This window comes from Falco rusticolus, chromosome 9 (assembly GCF_015220075.1).
Source record: "Falco rusticolus isolate bFalRus1 chromosome 9, bFalRus1.pri, whole genome shotgun sequence".
Lineage (NCBI taxonomy): Eukaryota > Metazoa > Chordata > Aves > Falconiformes > Falconidae > Falco > Falco rusticolus.
In genome coordinates this window covers 17,827,325-17,847,504 of record NC_051195.1, presented here as the reverse complement: position 1 = coordinate 17,847,504, position 20,180 = coordinate 17,827,325, and the positions used below count along the sequence as shown (strand labels likewise).

At 37.9% G+C, this 20,180-nt stretch overlaps 1 protein-coding gene across 3 annotated transcripts in view; it reads left to right on the top strand.

Moving 5' to 3' along the window:
* Positions 1-20,180, top strand: part of CTNNA3 (catenin alpha 3) — a 507,496-nt gene that overhangs the window by 481,315 nt on the left and 6,001 nt on the right. For all 3 annotated transcript variants that reach the window (XM_037399918.1, XM_037399919.1, XM_037399920.1), the window contains 2 exons: positions 3,921-4,026; positions 11,422-11,556. In XM_037399918.1, coding sequence (XP_037255815.1) covers positions 3,921-4,026; positions 11,422-11,556 — 241 coding nt within the window. The remainder of the gene's footprint in view (positions 1-3,920; positions 4,027-11,421; positions 11,557-20,180) is intronic.

Genomic DNA, 20,180 nt, shown 5'->3' with positions numbered 1-20,180 from the left:
TAGCAATTAAACTAGAATTTATCTCGTGGAAGAGGAGAAAAAGGTGAAAAACTCCCATGAAGGAGAAATTTTGTGATGCTGTTGACTAGCAGATGGTACATAGTGGGAAGGATCTTTTTTAGTTGTCTTTAAGCATCTGCTGTAGGTGTACGAGCTAAGCTAACCTCTTTAAGCTTCTGCACGCAAATCTGTATTATCTGTAGTAATTTGGTTATTTTTGACAGCTGGACCAGTACCACAATAGTCTCACAGATTAGCCAGGGGTATTTCAGCACCTGGTAGAGGAGGCTCATGGAATACATCTGTAGAAGGAAAGGGATGTTGGTGCAGTGATATGGAGAGCAAACTAAGTGAAATACCTGGAAAAGAGTTTTCAGACAGTGAGATGGGTAGCTTAGAAGAACAGCTTCCCAAGCAAAGTTTATTTTCATACTTCAAACTTGCTGGACAAAATGCAAGTAAATATAAAACTGGTAGGAAGCCACCTAATGGCTGAATCACCTGGGTGATTTAATAGACTCTGTGTCTCTTAACATCTGGATTCAGAAAGTTAATCTGAGCTAGTGGCATTGTAAATCTGCTGATCTGGTGCTAAATCAGGGAAACTGGGAATTCACAAAATGCACAGCTGCACTGATAACATTAGACGGCAACACTTCTTTGGTAATTTAAAAATAATTGTAATTTAAAATAAAGTAAGAAAATTGTTGTACTGGAAGCAACCTCGGAAGGGGACTTAAATCATCCCATCATTTGTAACAGCTGACTGTCCAGCCTTGTCCCGTGGTGGAGATGCCACAGCCTCCTGGCTGCTCTGTTTCAGTTCCTCATGATCTCAGTGCCTCACCTGAAACCTCCAGAATGTAAGCTCAGTGCTACCTCCCCTATTCACTACAGCCATGAAGTCCATTTGGAAACTGTTACCATTTGTATCGTACAGCCTTTTTTGCTTATGCTTTCTCCTTTGCCCCACTCCTAACTTTCAAATTTCTGTATCAAAGGAGGGTTTAAACCCTTCATTCTGTCTTTGTTGGTCATGTCTATGACATGTCTAATCATCCTATTTGCACAGTTTCCAATTGTGTCAAAACTTTTATTCATGGAAATCCAGACAGAACTGCAGCTGCAGTCTTACTAAACTTGATAAAGCAAAAGGAAACTTTGTTTTGGGTATCTGCCCATTTGTGTATCTCTGTGTGGCATCTGCTATTTTCACAACAGCGCTACCTCATGGACTGTTCTTCAGACTGATGCCCTGTAAAACCCCTGTATCTTTTTTTTTTTTTTTTTTTTAAAACTACTACATAGGCTGTATCACTCTCTATATGCAGTTGATTATTTATGTTCAAATTTAGAGTTTGCAGTTGTCCCCATAGAAATTTCATCCTGTTTCTCCCATTTGGCTGGTGATTCAGCAGGTTTGGTGTACTGTCCCAAATACTCTAAAAATGTATTTAGTTTGTAGAGTTGCCAAGCATTGTAAATTGGGAATAATGGCTCATTATGTCATATCCCAAGGCAGTTAAACCTGTACTTTATGTAAAAGTGTCTGGATTTTACATGAAGATTAAAAAAAAAAAAAAAGCACAGATAGCTCTTGGTTACAAAGGAGTCGTCTTTGTATGTGTAACTTACTTAACATGCTGGTTTTTCAACACATTTTAGTATAAGCCTGAGGCATTCTTAAACACTATTTCTGAGCATTTATTTACAGACTTAGCTGCGGTTTATAGTTTGTAAGCACCATGCCCTACATTTCATAGAGAATGTAGTAGAGGAGAACTTGAGCCATAGGTTGGTGCAGTTAGCTGGTAAGTGGAGCAGAAGTCTTGTCAGTCCTCATTGTCGAGTATTCCTGTAATGGCTCTCACAGTAGGCATATTCGTGGTAGAAATAAATACTTCCTTTTCATTTGTTTAAAATACTTTTCTTGGGTAGAATTGCTTCATTCTTGTTAGCCACATCCTCTGAGGGGCTTGCACAGGTACAAGAAAATTGCTAGTTTAATTTGAACAACTTCACCTTTAAAATACTCAGACAGCATATCTTCCGATGTGAAATGTCAAAAAAGCTGCTGACTTTTGGAAGAATAACCCAGGCAGAAATTACTTCCACTGTTAGGCCATCTCTCCTTTCCTTACTGCTTTAATTCTGGCCTGTGTTCACCTTCTGTTGCTTGGCTGGTAGACTGGGTTGTAACTTTCCAGGAAGGTACTGGACTGCTTATAGTTCGTAGAACACCTGAAGGACATGCTGTGGACAACTGACATACCTATGGCCTTGGAAACTTGCCACAGTGCAAATAACAATGAAAAACTAATCAGTAGACTGAAAGGGCAGGAAGGTTCAGTATGCAGTCATGGGAATTCAGTTGTGCAGCTCAGGGTTAGAAGGGAATATACCAAGAAGGGCAATAAAGGGTATGGTGAAGTTTGAAGTACTTAATCCTGGAAACATGGGATTGCATTTGCAAATACATTCTCCGCATACACTATTAATCTTCTGTAAGCTGATCAATTTGCTAGATAGGTTTTCTGTAACAAGATACCTTTCTGTAGAAAAATAACACATAAAATATCGGATTCTGGTTGTCCCAAATGTGGGCTTCAAAAGTTGACAATAAGGAACTGTTAATTTGTAAAGTATACTTTTTCCCCAAGGATTTACAAAAATTTCTTTGCTAAGAAACGTAATTAATCAAGAAAAGAGCAGATTAAACATTATCTGCCATGTTGTGATGTCATTGCTGTCTTTTTAGAGAGTGAAATGTTTGTGTAATTGTGTAGGATAATATTTTTACACTAAATGAGTTTTTTATTGGAATGGTTTGCCTTCTTGCATGAAATCATGCTGACTTCAAGGAAAAGGGTCTTCTCATTCAAACAAACAAGTATGGTGATTTTTTTTCATGTTGTCTACTTCCTTTGTCCATTGCAAAATTTGTAGGTTGATATGAGGCCTTCAGGAATTAAATTTTTACAATAATAAAACTAGAATTAGTCCTGTCAAAGATGTTTAATGCATAGCTGAATTTAGCAGGGTTGCTCACATGTAGTATAATAAAGTGTTGATTTTAGTTTAGCTGAATTATTTCAGCATTGAAGATGCTGAAGCACAAGAGAATGTGAAGATAATAATTGTCAATATTACCTACTCTAAGTATTCACATTTTACTTCTTAGGTTCTAGAAACTTCTTCATGTAATTGAAGTTTTTGAGGGTTGGGGGGGGGGGGGATGGGGTGTGTGTGTATAAAAAAAGAGGTTGGCTTCTTGACAAACTGTTCACAAGGTTTCCTAAATTGAAAATTCTTCTCTGAATAATTTATGATACTATTTGGAAAGTACTTTCAGAAATGGCCTGTCTGTATTTTGAGTGGCATTCATTAGTTTTAATTGCAGCCCTGTTCATATATTCCCATTCCTGTTTGCATAAACCAATTATATTAAAAAAAAACAAAACAACAAAAAAAACCCAACAAAAAACCACCCTATGTTTTTCTGACCAGATACTCATAATGAGTCTCAGAATACATCACTGTGCTGAACTTTCTTTGAACATATTTACTAGAAAATTCCTGGAAAGGAAAGGAACATCAGCTTCATATAACCATGGGAAAAGCAAATGACACCGGTAGTCTCTTAAAATCTCTATCCTCAGGATTTGGCATCGGTTGTGCTTCCAGTATGAAAGAACTATGTGACATCTTTCTGGTACTTCGCATCCAGTTGATGCCAAACAGTACAACTGTGTGGGACATGAAAATAAAACAGCTGGGGGCGGGGATGGGGATTTAATTAATATTGCTTCTGTATGGATTAGTTGTTTTATTTAATTGAGTTCTTCTGTGCCTAATTTGCATGGATATGATTTAGTCTCAGGTTTTGAATAATGTAGTAGGATTCTTTGTTTCATTTGAAGGGGTAGAGGACCGCTGAAGAACACATCTGATGTAATTAATGCAGCCAAAATGATTTCGGAGTCAGGATCAAGGATGGATGTCCTAGCACGGTTGATTGCCAATCAGGTGGGTTATTTATGCAGCAATGCATTAAACTTTGTCACAGATTAATCCATCCACACTTAAGAAGTGTGTTGGACTGCTCATGACGTTTTTTAGAGCTACTTGTCTGATTTTACTACTCTATTTCTGAAGTGATACATACATACATTCTGTCTTAATTGTATGTGTGGATTCTTTTCATCATACATACCAGTGTGTCTGTTTATATATACCTACAAACATACCTAAATGTATGTGCACATACATCACAGATTTGTATGTACATACATTTATCTACTTATGTATTTCTACATGTGTGTGAGCTTCTTTAAGCTATGAACACAACATTTTAGACATACAGTATATATGAGTATCTATGCATGTATATGTAAATATATATATTTGTGGCTCCTTTAAGCTATGACCATAAAATTTTAGATATATAGTACAGTCCATTCTTGATGTCATTGGGTAAACTACCCAGAAACGACGAGTCATTTCAGGTGAGTCAGCTTAGGTGTGGGAACACAGGACTGTTGCATTGGCATAGAGCTCGCTGAGTGGGCTCACTTCGAGTTTGGACAGGTGCCAGGTCTCAGCACCATGCTTGGTCAGGTCACTGATTTTTCTTCTCTGTCTTTGAAATGGTTTGGTTTCCACTGTAATCTCTCTCTCTCTATAGTTACAGAATCTGTGGGTTTGCTGTGCCTAGGTTGTCTTTCTTCCATCTCTGCCCCCCAACACTGGCCATTTCTTTGGAGTACTGATGTAAAATGGTTTTCCTTCTGGACAGTCAGTGTATGTATCATCATCAAATGCAAAGTGTTAGAGCTGTAAGGTCTACTTAATTTCCACTGGATTTTTAAAACATCAGATAGCGCAAAAACCCCCACCAAAATACCCAAACCAGTATCTCCAGAAATCGATAAGCATGCTCACTTTCCTGGCTAAGACAACTGCATAGTAGCTTAGGAAATGAATACGCCAAGCAACTCGTCACATGCAGCCTTCTTCACTAAGTAAGGCTGGTTGGTTTAGAGCCAGACAGTGCCAATGGAAGAGTGTAGCGACACGTCAGCGTGCAAGTATCAAAACTAGAACACTTACGTTCCTAGTCTTTGTGACTGCCTTTTCAGACCAGGGTAGCGTGGTATAGTCACTGTCTTCCACACGCTCACATACTGTCTTTACCCCCTCGACTTTTGACTTTCATATACAATGCTTACTTTTCTAATACCTAACAATCTGTTAGTGTTTTCTGTTGTGTATCTCTCTTAAATTCAGGATAACAAAGAAATTTTATTCTGGAGCTATACAGTTGTGATCTGATTTGTGAAGAAACTAGGTGAAATGTCTTGAGTCCCCATTTCTGATCTTGACAGATATTGTTCCAACACATCTCTCTCTTCAAGAGCATTGGAGAATGACTCCTCTCAACATTTTATCAATTACAGATTAAAATTCAAAACCGTCACTGATCTACTGCAGAAAATGATGGGGTATCAAAGTGAAAGGTGAGTAAGGGTCATAATCCCTTGCTCTTTTTAGAATAGGGAATCCAGTCTCACTGAAATATTTATTTCCTAACATTTTCTTTTTTCTGTATTACTACAGGGACTCCAGACTAGAACACAAATCAGTGTGAGGGAAAAGTAGCCATGAATCATTATTGCTAATAAGTTGTGTGTACCCTTGTAGCTGCTGGGAAATGTGACGTTATTCCCTGTGACATCTTGCTTGCATCTGAAATACACTATTTACAGGTGTTGCTTGTATTTTAAATCTAATTTCACACTAGAAGCAAATAAGCATATATAATTAAAAAAAAAAAAAAAAAAAGATTAACCAAAGCAGCATTTCTGGTACCTCTGTGGTGAACACAACTATAGTCATTGCTAGGCATATGTCAAACTTGGTAAAAAGAATTTTACCTTTACTCCTACTACAGAAATGCTTAACATGATCCTCTCATTCCTCGGATGGCTAGAAATCTTTTAAGTTCTATAACCTTTTCGGCCTGTGCCAAGTCATCTTTTAGCTTATAAAACAAGGTATTTGTAAAAAGCAGTAATTCCTTTTCTCAGGTGTTACTTTGCCAAATTTTCTATGCCTAGCTGTCTTGGGATCCTAAAATAAAATAAACTCTACATTCCTCTGGCTACCTAATAGCTGTTCACTGAATCTGGTCCAGATGAAGGAACCCTTCAAGAATATGGTGCCCAGACTGGAACATGAATTCTAATGAGGTTTTATGAGTACCTTTCTCATTAGCATTAATACTTTTTAGTGGAATATTTCACCTGTTGCCTTTTAGTAACATCTAAATTATGTAGAATTTTTATTCAATGTAGAAACGGATTTGTATGATTTGTCTCAAAAGTGAAAAAAGATAGCCCTTCTTAGTAGCAATTTTCAAGGAACTTGTAAGATAAAGATCCTTGCATTCTTTCTGTGCATACTTTTCTTGACACTGTTTCAGCACTTGCTATCAAGCTTAGACTACCCTGTAAGTATTTGTTACCGCGTCTGATACTGTCATTTAATTAGGCCACAACACTTCACTGTTCACAGTTGTCCCCCATGGGTCAGCTATTACTCTGCCTTTGCATTTAACAGGACTACAGACATAACTGTAAAAAAAAATACAGAATGTGCTGTAGGTCTTCCAAGGAAGAAAAGCAAAAACCTCGCTCTATTTCCTCCATCTGGCTTCAAACCCCAGCAAGAACCCGAAAGAAGCAATCACTGCATGATGACGAATCATTGTCATATCTCTTTGACCTTTTCCTGTTCATAAAACATTTTCAAATGAATGATTTTGGTTCACACTCTGTGTAATTTCAGAGAATCAAAGTTGAGGTGTGGAATTACATAATTCATACAGTTTTTCGGTTAGGAGGAAAAAAAACCCCATCACCCTACCCTGAAACTCTGATTTGCAGTATTTTATAACTCATCAGCCACAGCAGCACCTCTCTGATACATTGTTCTTCATTTCAGGTTTTTATAAACCTCTCTTCCTGTGTTTGAAGGAAAGGGACACAGTGTGGTACAATTAACAGAACTCAGTTATTTTTTGATCCATACTTACAGCACTTTTAAGATCACTTAGATTTAACAGCTGTGAAAATAATCACAGTACAGCATCAGCATAAAATCTAGGCAAATTAAACAAGGACATTGATAATAAATTTAGTTTTGAATAAGACTGTTTCAAATTCATTGTCAAATCTGTGACCTGAGGCCCTAAGGTAATTAAGGCTGTACATCCTGTTTTTAATGGAATGTGCTGTAGGTTAAGATCTTCATTAAAAGCCTCCTAAGTATTCCAGTTGTTTTGCACCAGGAGGTGCTGGTCTGTTACGACTCTGTGAGGTGTCATTTAAAATGCTGTTTGTCAGAGCTGACACTGCAAGGAAAGAATAGCGGAGAGCATCTTGCATCCCTTTCAGTGATGGGAACCCCAGGTGGTGCACCATCAAACGGGCCTCTGATCCGTGCGCAGCATGCTGGGCAGACCCTGTCCAGAGTCCCACATTTTGGTCGATCGAGCTATTACAGGATTTTTCCCAGAAGGAAACAACTTTATCATTTCCACTGACAAACGGGATGTTCACATGAAAACTTCTTTCTGCAGTCCTAGATAAAGGCAAGGATGTGCAGGTGTCCTAATCACCAGTACCAAGTGGGAACTGCCCACAAGCTCCTCTGCTGCTGTCTGTTCGCTAGCGGTGTGCTGTGGCCAAGGGATTTCTGCGTGACAGCACAGCCTAGGCCTGGCCCTGCTCAGGGTAAGTGCTGTGTGGGTCACAAACTCCTTGATGTACAGCGATCTCTTGGTCAGGTTCAATACATCAAGGCAACAAAATGCTAACTACTTTGAAATTCTGGAAGCGTAGTGATCAGTATGAAAAATCTCTTTCCATAGAACCAGGTGGTCTCCTGATTTATCAGCTGTTTTCATCTACTTTATAAAGTTTTCCTGAAAGCAAAATTGAAAAGGCATCCTTTAAAATGATTAGCTGATAAATGTGATGCAAGCAGACGTGCTGAAAAGATTACAAGATATGATTACAGGACCATCTTACCTAAAAGCTTACAGTTAACAAGTAGTTGCAAGAAATTACACATTTGTATTTATAGTAGTGGGTCTTTGGAATCAGATTCAGATTCTAAAGGAATGCTGTTGACTTTGGTAGGAAAGGGATGAAATCGAAGTAAAGCAAGAACAGCATAGTTTACAGTCAAAATTTGCTGCAGAATTGTGTTGATCTTTCAGGCCACTGCCGTGCCAGTGGCTTTTTCACTTGGGTTGTACATGTCAGTTTCACTGTGTGTTTAACCACTGCATAATTTATCAGATCACTTGGCGGTTTCTGTGGCTATAATTTCTGTTAGGTAAAACACCACTGCATCTTCTGGATGCAAGTCAGTTCTGATCTTGTTCTTATGGAAAGCCCTTGTTAACACCCCACTACCATCAATATGTACTGGAAAAGAACCTCTCATCATTTGCTAGGATCTCTGGCAAAGAATGTGAAGCCTTAAACTGGTAACCATCAATTGCCTGTGGGATGATTAAACTCAGAATTTATTAATTGTCCTTCTGTTGCAGCCTAGTATTTGGTTTCACTAGTGAGCAAGTGTTGCTTGTGCCAGATGCTTCTGAGCAATATGTAGCAGATACCTTATGGAATATCTTTTATACAGAGTGCATCTTTTTTTCTAATACCTGTTTATGGTTGATTTGGATGTGCTATAAGGCATGAGGATTCTTTTGGGTTTTTAGTACTTTATCCTGCTTAAACTAGTGTAGAATGTTATCTTTACCCCTATAAACACCTTTTCTTTGTATTGTGTTGCTGCGTGTCTTGATGGTGTCATCCTGTATAGTTTTATGGACAAAGTAGATAAAAATGAACACACTTGGACAGACATATGTTCATTTAAGCTAATAGCCTGTTGCTGACAGTAGTTAGTATTGAATTTATACAGAACCCTGTGAGATAACAGCACGCGTTTCATGATACTTCTGCAATATCATCTCCCAACTTCCAGCAGCCATTTAAGAATTTACTTAACGCAACATACTTTTGATACACTTGACACATTAAATAGTCCTTGATATTTTTTCATTAATTTGTCCAGTAACTTTTTAAACCTGTGTAAGCATTTAGTATTACCATTCTACAACAAAGATTTCTGCAACTTAACAACACACTGTTAAGTACCATCTCCTTTTTAATGGCTTTTAATGACCTCTTGGTTTTGTTTTGGAGGAAAGAATACCTGTTGTCTTTGTTGTCCTTTTCCTGTTTTCTTATGTCTTGTAGTAGGGCAAAGGAGGGGAAAGTTGCACCACATCTACACAGGGTAGTAAAGCTGTAGGTATACCACAGAGTTTTACAGTTGGATAATTACATTTCAGAAGTCTTTCCCTAATATTGCCTAGCATTTGCTTTTCTTGAATGCTACTGAGCACTGAACCAGTGTTTTCATAGAACTGTTTTAACCTCAAGGTCTTGATCTTGAGTGGCAGTTTTCTGGCCTTTGACACATATTATCTTAGCATTCCTGAAATTTTAAGCATTTCTTCTCCAATGGTATATAAGGAAGATAGTAAATGTGACTGGCCAGCCAATATTATTATATGAGTGTTGTATAATAAGGCTAAAGAATACTTTTCACTTCTGTAATTGACATTGTCACTATTTGAAGTGGATGAGACACTGGCACCCTATCTGGCCATCTCTTGAGTTTTTCCAGTGGGGGAAAAAAATTAATCAGTGTATTTAAGAAGAGAAGAAATGGAGGTGCAAGCATCTCATTACAGGAAATACACCCTGTCTTTATGTAACTACTTCTGATGCTTAAGGGGATTACAGTTGCATTTGACTGGAAGGAAAAATTTTTATTAATTAAAATTAAATAAAAAATGAGTATTCCAGTTTTCTAAACAGCCATTGAGATACCAGTATTTAAATACTGATTTGTGCAGCTCTTAAAGCAGTGTTGAGTAAAGATGAAACAAAGACATATTTTAATACAGTTTTCATAATATGCTAACACTTTGAAAACACTACACATAAGAAAGAGAAGTTGTCAAGAAACTTCTATTTTTCTTCTGAACTATGCTAAGGTACAGAAAATATTTTAGTTGTGAATCTGGCAGAACACAAGGTAAGGAATGACATTTAATTCATATTAATTACTATTTAAAATTCTTCACTTTAATCTTCATTAGTTTTATCTTTTCCTAAGTCTAAAACATGAACTTGTTTGCTTAACCATACATATATTGCATAGTCATGAAGAGTAGAATCTTCAGCCTGCCATTTTAAACAAATATCAAGTTTCTTCAGCAAAGCCAGTAGTTCAGGTAAAGTATTCAATGAATTAAGTATGACTTCTGGCAGGGTTTGGATTTAAATCCATTGACCACAATTCTTTAAGACCAAACGTTTAAATAACTATACAAAACCATAGATGATTGTTGCTGCTGCAGCTGGGGAACATATTTTCTCTTTATCAAGAGAAAGTGACTATATTTATAATGTAAGTACACCACACAGGCTAAAAACACGTATTTGAAAAACTGTAGGGATCTATTTCTTATTTATCATGCTCACTTTTTACAGCTGTTGTAGCACGATAGGGACTCACCATTCACCTTAAGATCCCTTTATTCTGCCAGAGCAATGAAAAGCAGCTTTAGAACAAATGCATACCAGGCCTTGGGTGTCTAGACTGGTACTCACAGAGCAGTATTTCCCCTCCAGGTAGCCCAGGTACTTTGGGAGTTCAGAGAAATGAGGGTAGAAAGATGCTATTTTTATAAAAAAACCTGTGTTTGTAAAAGTATTGAAATCAGTGAGTTTTCTGTAAGACATTCTTACTTTCCTGTTCCCACTGATACAGAAGATCTGCAGATCAACCTGAATAAATTCTGGATGGAACACAAAACCCCCACAGATCATATTATAAGATAAAGCATAATTTCATATAAATGTTAACATTGCTTTGCATTTATGTTTACATTTGCCCACATAAGTATCACTATTAATGTTGGTATCTTCTTATGAAGAAATTATAGCTTCTTGGGAATTTAAAGGAAAACAGTTATTCCATACATTAAAGAACTTGTTTAGAAAACATGCTAAGGCAAGCGTAGCAGTGTTAAATAAAAAGTGAATATGGGGAAGTTTGGATTATCCCGAGCTTCTCCAATTATTTTGTTTAAAAGCTTTGCAAAAGGAATGAACTATGCAACCTGATACAGCTGCAGCAAAAAGCAAGACTACACTTATGTACGTACAATTTGAACACTCCTCAGTGAAGTATTAACCTGATGTCTGAGACAAGATTTTGAATCAGCAATTGTTGAAATGCTTTATTAATTGTTCTTTTCTTAATCTTCAGTGTCCAGACCAATCGTGCAAACAGGATTTGTTGGCTTACCTAGAACAGATCAAGCTGTACTCCCATCAGCTCAAAATCTGCAGTCAAGTTAAAGCAGAAATCCAGAATCTAGGTGGAGAGCTCATCATGTCTGCTGTAAGTAGAAAAATGGTATCCATTACTCTGTTAATCAAAACAAATCTTAAATTTGAGTTGTGCTGTCCTGTGCTCGTGAGAAGTTCCAGTGTAGTCCTGAATCTCTTGTTTTATTCCCCACTGTTTTTTGACTAAATTTCTTGGATTTTGCATTAATTTAAGAGTCATTAGCTCTGTTATAGGTAAGTCTTGTTAGCTAAGGAAAAGATACTGTTTATGATTTTGTGGAACTTTTATGCACTTGTCCTCAGCACAGATCTGATCACAGGCATTCATAGAATGCCTTCACATATTCTTTGATTGTTAGTGTTAATTACCTGTAGCATACGGGATTATGATTTCAAGACATGAAATCTGCTAAATGGTACAAAAAACAGGTACCAAAATCCTCCCACCCTACATTCTTACCATTTAAATACTTTCCTCTTTATAGTAACACTCACATTCATGTAGTCTGGAGTATGCGTATCACTAAAACTATTAGTACATTATATATAGTGTATGAACTAATCAGAGATGAAGCCTCTTATTGCTGATGTGGGATTTGAAATGCTGGTTTTTGTAGAATATTTTTGTTGAATATTCAAATGATAATTCAGAGACCATATTTAAGCCTCTGGAACCTACAGATAAGTAATTTTGAATTGAATGCATACCTTCTGAAGCAAATACCCATTTTCACTTGGGTTGTAAATTAATCAAGTTTATCTTCATTGTCTGTTTCTTCTTTCCTTTTACAAGCAGTTACATGAGTAGTTTGGGTTAATAAAGCGAGATGTCACCGTTTCATGCCCTTTGTTGCACGTTAACTGCTATCAAGTCTCTCAACTTCCCTATGTTGTCTTAAATCTACCTGCAGTGGTCCCACACAGCAGAAATCCATGTATCCCTCTGTGCTTAGAAACCTTGTTTCAGTATTTCACTCTTCCACTCGTCTGCACATAAGCTGTTAACGTCTTTCTTAGAGCACTAGTGCTTTTTACCCCAGTTTCTGTGCTTCTAACATGCAGAGGTGCAGAGAGAGAGAGAGACTCATCTGCCACAAACATCACGCAGAGCACACTACAGCTGTGCAAGAACAGCAGTGCCGCAGATACTGACTGCAGTCTGGTCTGACAGGCTGCTGGCCACCCACTTCAGAGCCAACAAGAATTGGGCTGTCTCTGTCTTTTCCTCTCTGGGACCTCTCATTTGGGACTTCTTCTCTGGAACTGTGTCTCTCTAGACAGTCTCTGATTTTGTGATCTGGTAGAGGTTTATTATTTGTCTTTGGCATTCTTGTGTCTCTGTGAAATCTGGAAATCAGATTAGCTAACTAGTAGGTTAAAAAGTTACTGGAGCTGACAAATGAACAAATATGCAACACAGATAAATCTTATTTGCTTACAAAATTAGTAAGATGCAACTTCTTGCACATCACAATGTATATCTGATTTGAATTGTCCATTGCTTTGGCACATTTGGATTCACATGGATCCTTGACATTCAAAAATCGCATACCACCCGATACATATGATCTGTAATTTTCCTGGTCCTGCGTCCTTCACTGAGCGCAAATTATTAGGGGATTCACTGCAAGAAAATTTGGAAGCCTAGTTTGGTTCTTGCTCTTTTTTTTCTCCCACTGTAATGATACTCACATTGTTTTCTTTGCCATTTTATTGTGTCACCCATATGTCAACAGTAGGAAGGACATAATCCTTTCACAAAAATTTTACTTCTAAAAATGAAAAACAAAACTTAATTTATAATCCCAGAAGGTTGACTATAGATCTTAATCCTCTTTCAAGAAAGGAGGATGAGTACAAGAGATTGCGTGCATCCAGAAACTCCAGGAAAGCAATTACTTGCTCAAATAAATGCGTAACTCAGTCCCTGTTCAATAAACACTCTTAAACAGGTGCTTAGCTTCGAGTCAGTGGAAATTAAAAACATGTTTAGAGTCATGGACAGTTTTGGAAGTGTGATGTGTAGTCAAGGTGAGATGCTGTAAATTCTGGTTGATACTGTGTTAGAGCAATCTTGGAAGACGCTCCAACAGTGACTGTAATATTTATTCTTTAAATACGGCCGATGTGGTTAGGCCTATAAAAAAGAGGAGAACTGCCAGCCAATGCTCCCAGAGATCTCCCAGCCAAAGCCTTTTAAAGTCAGTGGAGCCATACCGGGTTGGTATTAGTGGTTCTAAAAAGTTTTAGAGAATTAGAAAATAACCCAAAATATCTCCCTGATCTAAATGTCTGCTAGTGAGAAGGGGAGGGCATTACTGGTTGACTGTGCTCAGCTGTCCCTTTACAATTAAAATTGTGGCTACATGAAAGTGCAACCAAAGCAAACTGTGATGGCTTTCCTATCAGGCTTGTCCTAATCTATATGTAAATGAACTATTTGTGTTTAACTTGCTTCAATTTTAGAAGAATATAGGAATTTAAACTATGTCATATGGATAAAGTGATAAGCAGAGAGGGAGAGAAATTCACTACTGATAGAAAATGGCTGATAAGTGAACTTCTTTTTTTAAAAGCTAGAGCAAATTCTGGCTTTGAAGATCCATGTGGAGGCTATAGAATTTGATCATGTAGGTTAGCTGGCCTTGGAAAGTAACAAAATCCAAAGTTCTGCATAAGAAAGCACAGAGGTGTTCTCACCCCTCACCTCAGGGAGCATAGTAAGGGAAGAACTCCATAGAAGATACACGGACAGAATATCTATGTCCTGATTGTCCAGTATCTCTTTAGACAGATGAATTTTAGTGTTCTAGACAAAGCAGGGTTTTTATGGTTTATGCAACACTACTAAATCTTCAGACTTTGTTCACATAAAATCAATAGCAAAGTTATTTTTTCAAGCAGCAGAAGTGTAGCTGGAATAGGATTATATTCTCCCTAGTCCTGCTATTCTTATTTACCTATTTATCCTAATAAAGAATGAGAATCAGAAAAAGAGACATCAGGCATGATTAAGGAAAAAAAGAGTGCATGCCCTTGGAGACAGTAAAGTTTTCATTATTTATTAAGTAAAAAAACTCAGGAGTCTCAAAATACTGTATCCGTCATCTGGGTAGTGAAGATGTGCTATGGGAGAAAATGCACTAGGAAGAATCACACTTCTACAGGTTGCTACATTTTTTGCTTTCACTGTTTCCCTGTGATTTCTCTCTTGTACCCCTGTACGCTCAAGATAACTACCTGATTCTTGGTCCTCCCTCAGCTGTCATTTGCTCCTCACAATTCCCTTTTGTTATCTCCTGTCTCCTTCAGGAGCTGTGATAAGTGTATGCAAACAGAAGCACTGAGGAGGAAAGCTTCTCTCTTGTGAGAAATTACAGATTTCCACATTTCAGGTGGTTAATAACAGCTTCCACACTGGCCTAGTAGACTTCGCTGCACAAAAAGTGAGAATGAATGAGCAACTGGTGACAGACCACAAATCCACGCATTAAAAAAAGCACTGCTGTATGGATGTAAGATGGCACTTACATCCACCCCACACTTCCCTTTCTCTGACAGTAACTGTGCACAAGGATCGCAGATTTAGATCAGCCTCAAGGAATTTTAAAGTTTCTTTCTCACAAGAAGAGTAGCAGTTCATGAAAAAAAAATCCTCTGTTGAAGCTTAAAGACAAAGACTGAGTAACGAATAGAGGGATATAGTCTTATTCTATCTCATGCTTGTAGATAAAGAAAGAACTGCCTCTTGAAATAGAGCTGTCACATCATCTGTCTTACCAGGATCTTCTTCTGGGTGAAGCTACGGAGGAGGAAGTAAAAGTAGTCATAAAATGGCATTGCAGATTAACCTTATGTACTACTACTATATAATAGTGGTCCGCAGTGCCACGGTATATGGGCACCGTACCTCTGTCAACAGGAAAATGGATTCCCAGCTACAGAAGCACCGTACCTAAGGAGGTGCTGGGGGCTGCCAGCATAGTTCAGCTCAGCACTTACTCCCATGACAACAAAGAGCATTATGCATATGAAAGTATGTTGTAATCCACAAACATAGCTCATAGTTATTCATTCTCTATATCACATTATCTTCAGTTGTTTTTCACCTATGTCCCCTGTGCCCTCATCCTTGTCTTCCCTATAAAACTCACCTGACAACCTGTCCTGGAATGTTTTTTACTTAAAACTAATACCCCTGCCATACCATAAGGGTAGGTTAACTCGGCCAGTTTCCCTGGGCCAGCTTTGGGGAGTATCCAGCTGACTGTTCTCTTGAGCTAGCGGCTGGCTGACTTTAGGCCATATAGCCTTGTAGTCTGTTACTGCACGTCTGGGGACACCCGCCTGTCTCACTGTACCTTTATTCTAGTGGCACAGTCAGGCTCAGAGCCCCAGTTACGGTGGTTATAAAGGGTCATGTCCATAAAAAGAGAGGAAGAGATGTGTGACTCATTAGCTTCTAATTCTTCATACACTGTGGGGCTTTTTGCATTCATTAAAAATGCCTTGATCAGTTATTTAGTCTTGCTCCCGTGAAATACTTAATTTTTTTTAAATAATGTAGCTAGCATTGCAAATTTGTGCTGCACAAGTGAAGATGGTGAGGATTCAGTAAGTCTTCACTAGGTGTGACTAAACAGGAAGTGGACAGTGCCTTCTAGTAATTAGAATAAATTTGTGCTTCTTCAGGCATAAAATAATGGGGTAACATTTGCAGTACGCAGATTGACAGTAATTACATATATTTATGTAGATAAGCTGATAATTCATTTACAAGTACTGCACAATGATAGGCTTGCACGTTGCCAGCTTGCTTTTTTCCCAACAGTAGCTTTAAATAAAGAGAAGTGTATCACAGGGCAGAAAATTAACATATCTTATATGTAAACATCATGCTGTCTGGTTTCCGCGAGGCAATTCTGTTTTGTGCTATTTATAGTCATTATCTTGTATTTCATTTTATATTTTATTTGGTAAGGGAAACAAAGCTTTTTGGCCTTAAAAAGGAAACAGAAATCTGGACAGAGTTCTCAGAGTGACAGTATTACAGAATTTGATAAATAGCAGAGAAGAGATCTCTCAGGTTAGCCAGCCTTACCTGTGCACTGAATGCTGTTTCACTCTTTTCCTGGAAATGTCTCATTTGATTTATCTTTGACTCTTCCTGTTGGTATCTCAAGAACCAGACTTACTTAAACAGTGATATAAATCCACTTTTATGTAAATGTAGGTGCTTTAATACTTCTAACTTCATGCTTCAAGGCTAGATTTAAATGTCTGTTGCCCTTGCTGAGTTAACCACTGAGTTCCCACGCCAGTTAAATCAGAAGTTGCTTGCACGATATTGCCATGAACATGTTTCAGCTTTGAAGGCTATGCTGCAGGGAAAAACGCACGGAGTCTAAGCTGGCAGGTAGAAAAATATAAGGTAGGTACTTGTGGCTGCCACCAGGCTGACACAGTCCAGATCCTTGGATAACCATACCTCAGGAAAATCATGTCTTGGCTAACATGTGAGCATGGTGGCAGCTGCCAAGCTGCTCAACGCCTTCGTTACAGTTGGGAGATTTTCAGTTACTGCCAGAGAGGAGCCACGCAGCAAGAGCTGGCATTTTGCTGAACCCTTTGAAGAGCTGCTCCTTTGGCAGGGGAGGGGAGGGGGAGCAGTGCATTTCCATTCCTTTTAAGGGTTCCTGTTCGGGTTTGCCTTTTCCTCCTAAAAGAGAAGTCAAGATGGGCAGAATGGCTTCCCAGCTGCAGCTCCTGTAGGACTGAAGAATGGGAACAAAGGGCTAAGCAGCAAGCGGGGCAATCGTATTGAAATACTAGCTACTGTAACAGCTCACTTGATTTAAGACGGTTTGTTCCACTGACTTCAGTATCGCTGTCCTGCTTTTACTGCTGTGTGGCCTTCGGTGAAAAAAATTATCTTTTGCCTTGCTTTAAGTCCATAGCTGCTGTTCTGACAAAGCTGGTGCCTGCGTGTGCCAGAGGCAGAGCGACTGCTCCTTGTTCAGCCAGTTTGTTTCTCCTTGCTGGTATTTCTCCATGTCATTGGGAACTTTGGTCAGTTTGCTTGAAACTGCTGCTTGTAGAGCCTGAACACTATGCATAAAATTACTTCTTAAATCAGTATTTGATTCTGAAAATGCTAATTTTCTAAGTTGACATCAGCCCCTATGAGCTAGTAAACTATTGTAAAATTTTCTGTTACTGAGAGTTGACAGAAATGTTTCACTGTGTGGGGTTTTTTTTATGTAATAATACTACTACATCTTCCACTGCTTTTGCCTAGTGTATGCTGGTAGGTGTGTATACAGAGCTCCTGGCCTTTGGAAGCAGAGCAAGGGGTATATTTTTTCCTATTACTCACAGACAGCTCAGTTGCTGTTGCTTTCTGAACAGCATCTACTGAGAAGAACAGATTTAAAGCAGCAAGACTTATTACTGGTAATGTACGCTACAAGACATTTAAGTTTTCCTAATAATAATTACTTGTCTAATTAGCAAAATAAGGATGTATTTTATAGTTCTTAGCCTCAATGAATGTAAGATTATTGCAACAAGCACTCCATTTCTTCACAAACTAAAGCAACTGATGGAAACAAGCAAGGAAAAGATTTATATTAAACCATTATTCTCTTTTTGTCAAGGAACTTTTTTAAAAAAATAGTTTCATTTTCTTAAAACCTTCCTGCAAGTGAAAACAGCAGTACTTCGGAGGGACTGAGCTAACCACTTGTCTAAGCATATGTTCCATTATGGTGTTTCAGGGAAACAGTTTTACAGTACTTCATGTAATTTCTTTATCATTTAACTTGGACACAGGGCCTGGCCTAATTAAAGGACTCAATGTCAGTTCTTTGAATCTTGCATAGCCTGAAGCAGATTGTGGTACTGGTTAGTTACTTAGTTCATCAGCTTCAATTTCCCCACCTGAAAAAGGGTTAAAAGGCAGAACAAACCCCACATACCTTTGACGTGTATAACGTAAGCACTAGACAGGCAGACAGACAATGGAATAGCCACATTTTTAGGAAAACTCAGCTCATTGAAAAATAATCACCCCCACATTATCCACCCAAATGGTGAGGCAGATTTCCCAAGGCCAGTTCCACAAATTGGGATGTATCCCAAAGGGAGAGCATGGCAAAGCAGAGGTGAGCAAAATGCTGAGGGAACATTTTCCAGTAATGGGAAAACAGAATTGCAATGGCAAGTCTCCCTTTGGCTTAATTTTATATGTAACTGTACTGGAGCTGAATCCATGACAGATTCTATGTAGTACCTGGCATTTACATGAAGAAACATAGTAGTTAATGAAGTGCTTCCAACTCCTGAAATTTTTCCTAGGCTTTCTTGAACGCCCATCTTTTGGTGCGACTATCCGTTTTCATTAAAATCAAATTATCACAATGCTGGGTGGAGAAAAAAATGTGGAAATGTAAATATCCTCAGCTCAGGAAACAAGGCAAGTAACTAGTGGTAATATCCTGGCCCAGGACAAGGAAAACACTGAGTTCTTCAATGGTCAGGATTTCACTTAATAATTTACCTCGTTTTGGATTGGTTTGTTGTTTTTAATCTTAAAGGATTAAATCACTTTATCTAGCAACCTTAGTAAAAGAACCATAAAATAATTCACAACAGCAAATTGTTACAAATAAAGAAAAAAATGTAATAAGTATTTTTTACCTTAAATGCACCACTACTCAGATGCTCACTCTACTCTTCATAGAAATGTAGAATTCATGTTTTTTTCAGAAGTAGCTGCCAAAGAAAGAGAAATTCAGTCTTAGTCTCTCGGTATAGTGTAACAAAGAAAACTTGCTTCTAGGCATGTATTTAAACCTAGCGGTTCAGTTAAGATTAACTTTTAATAACCGACCTTGTTTCCGAAAGAATTTTAAGTTCAAACTTCCAATGGTGATTAAAAAATTGTGTATTTGATTTTACTTTTTTTTTTTTACTTTTTATTCTTACTTTTCACCTGTATGAAAAATGAACGTCTGGCTGAACTGTAAATAGGACTCGGGAGATTGTAAACAGCCAATTGATAAATCTGTGCTCAAACAGTAAAACCTCAGTTCCCTGCAAAAAACCCCGAGACTCACACAGACCAATCGAGAGTATCACAGCTGGGGTTCTAGCAGACTGGCACGTTGCATACCAAGAAATGTTTTGTGAGTATTCTTTTGCATAGTTTCTTACAGCTTCCAGCAGGCACTTTTCTGCCACTTCTTTGTGTCAAAGAGACAGTGTCTGCAGATCTGTGCAAAGAGTGTGAGTGGGAGAGCGAGAATGCTGTGAGAATAAGGAAATTCTGTATTTAACTGCTACAGAAACAACTCCTACTGATACATGCCAAGGCAAGCATTTCTTAATACACTGAACAGAAAATACTTTGACAACGGAAGTTTCTTTCAGTTCTAAATCGTGATTTTCTTAATCGTTCTGAATATTAAATAAAAACAACTGACCTAGCAGTTATATTGTTAAACTTCTTATAGTCATGGATTGCTACTACTGCCAAGACATTATTTTATTGAAAATGTGAAAAATATAATGCATGTAAACAATTTGAAAATAAAGTTTCAAAATTTAGTTTTTTCTGAACTGTCTTTTCTACAGCTTTGTTATTCAGGGGAAGGTTTGCTTTACTTGCACACAGGA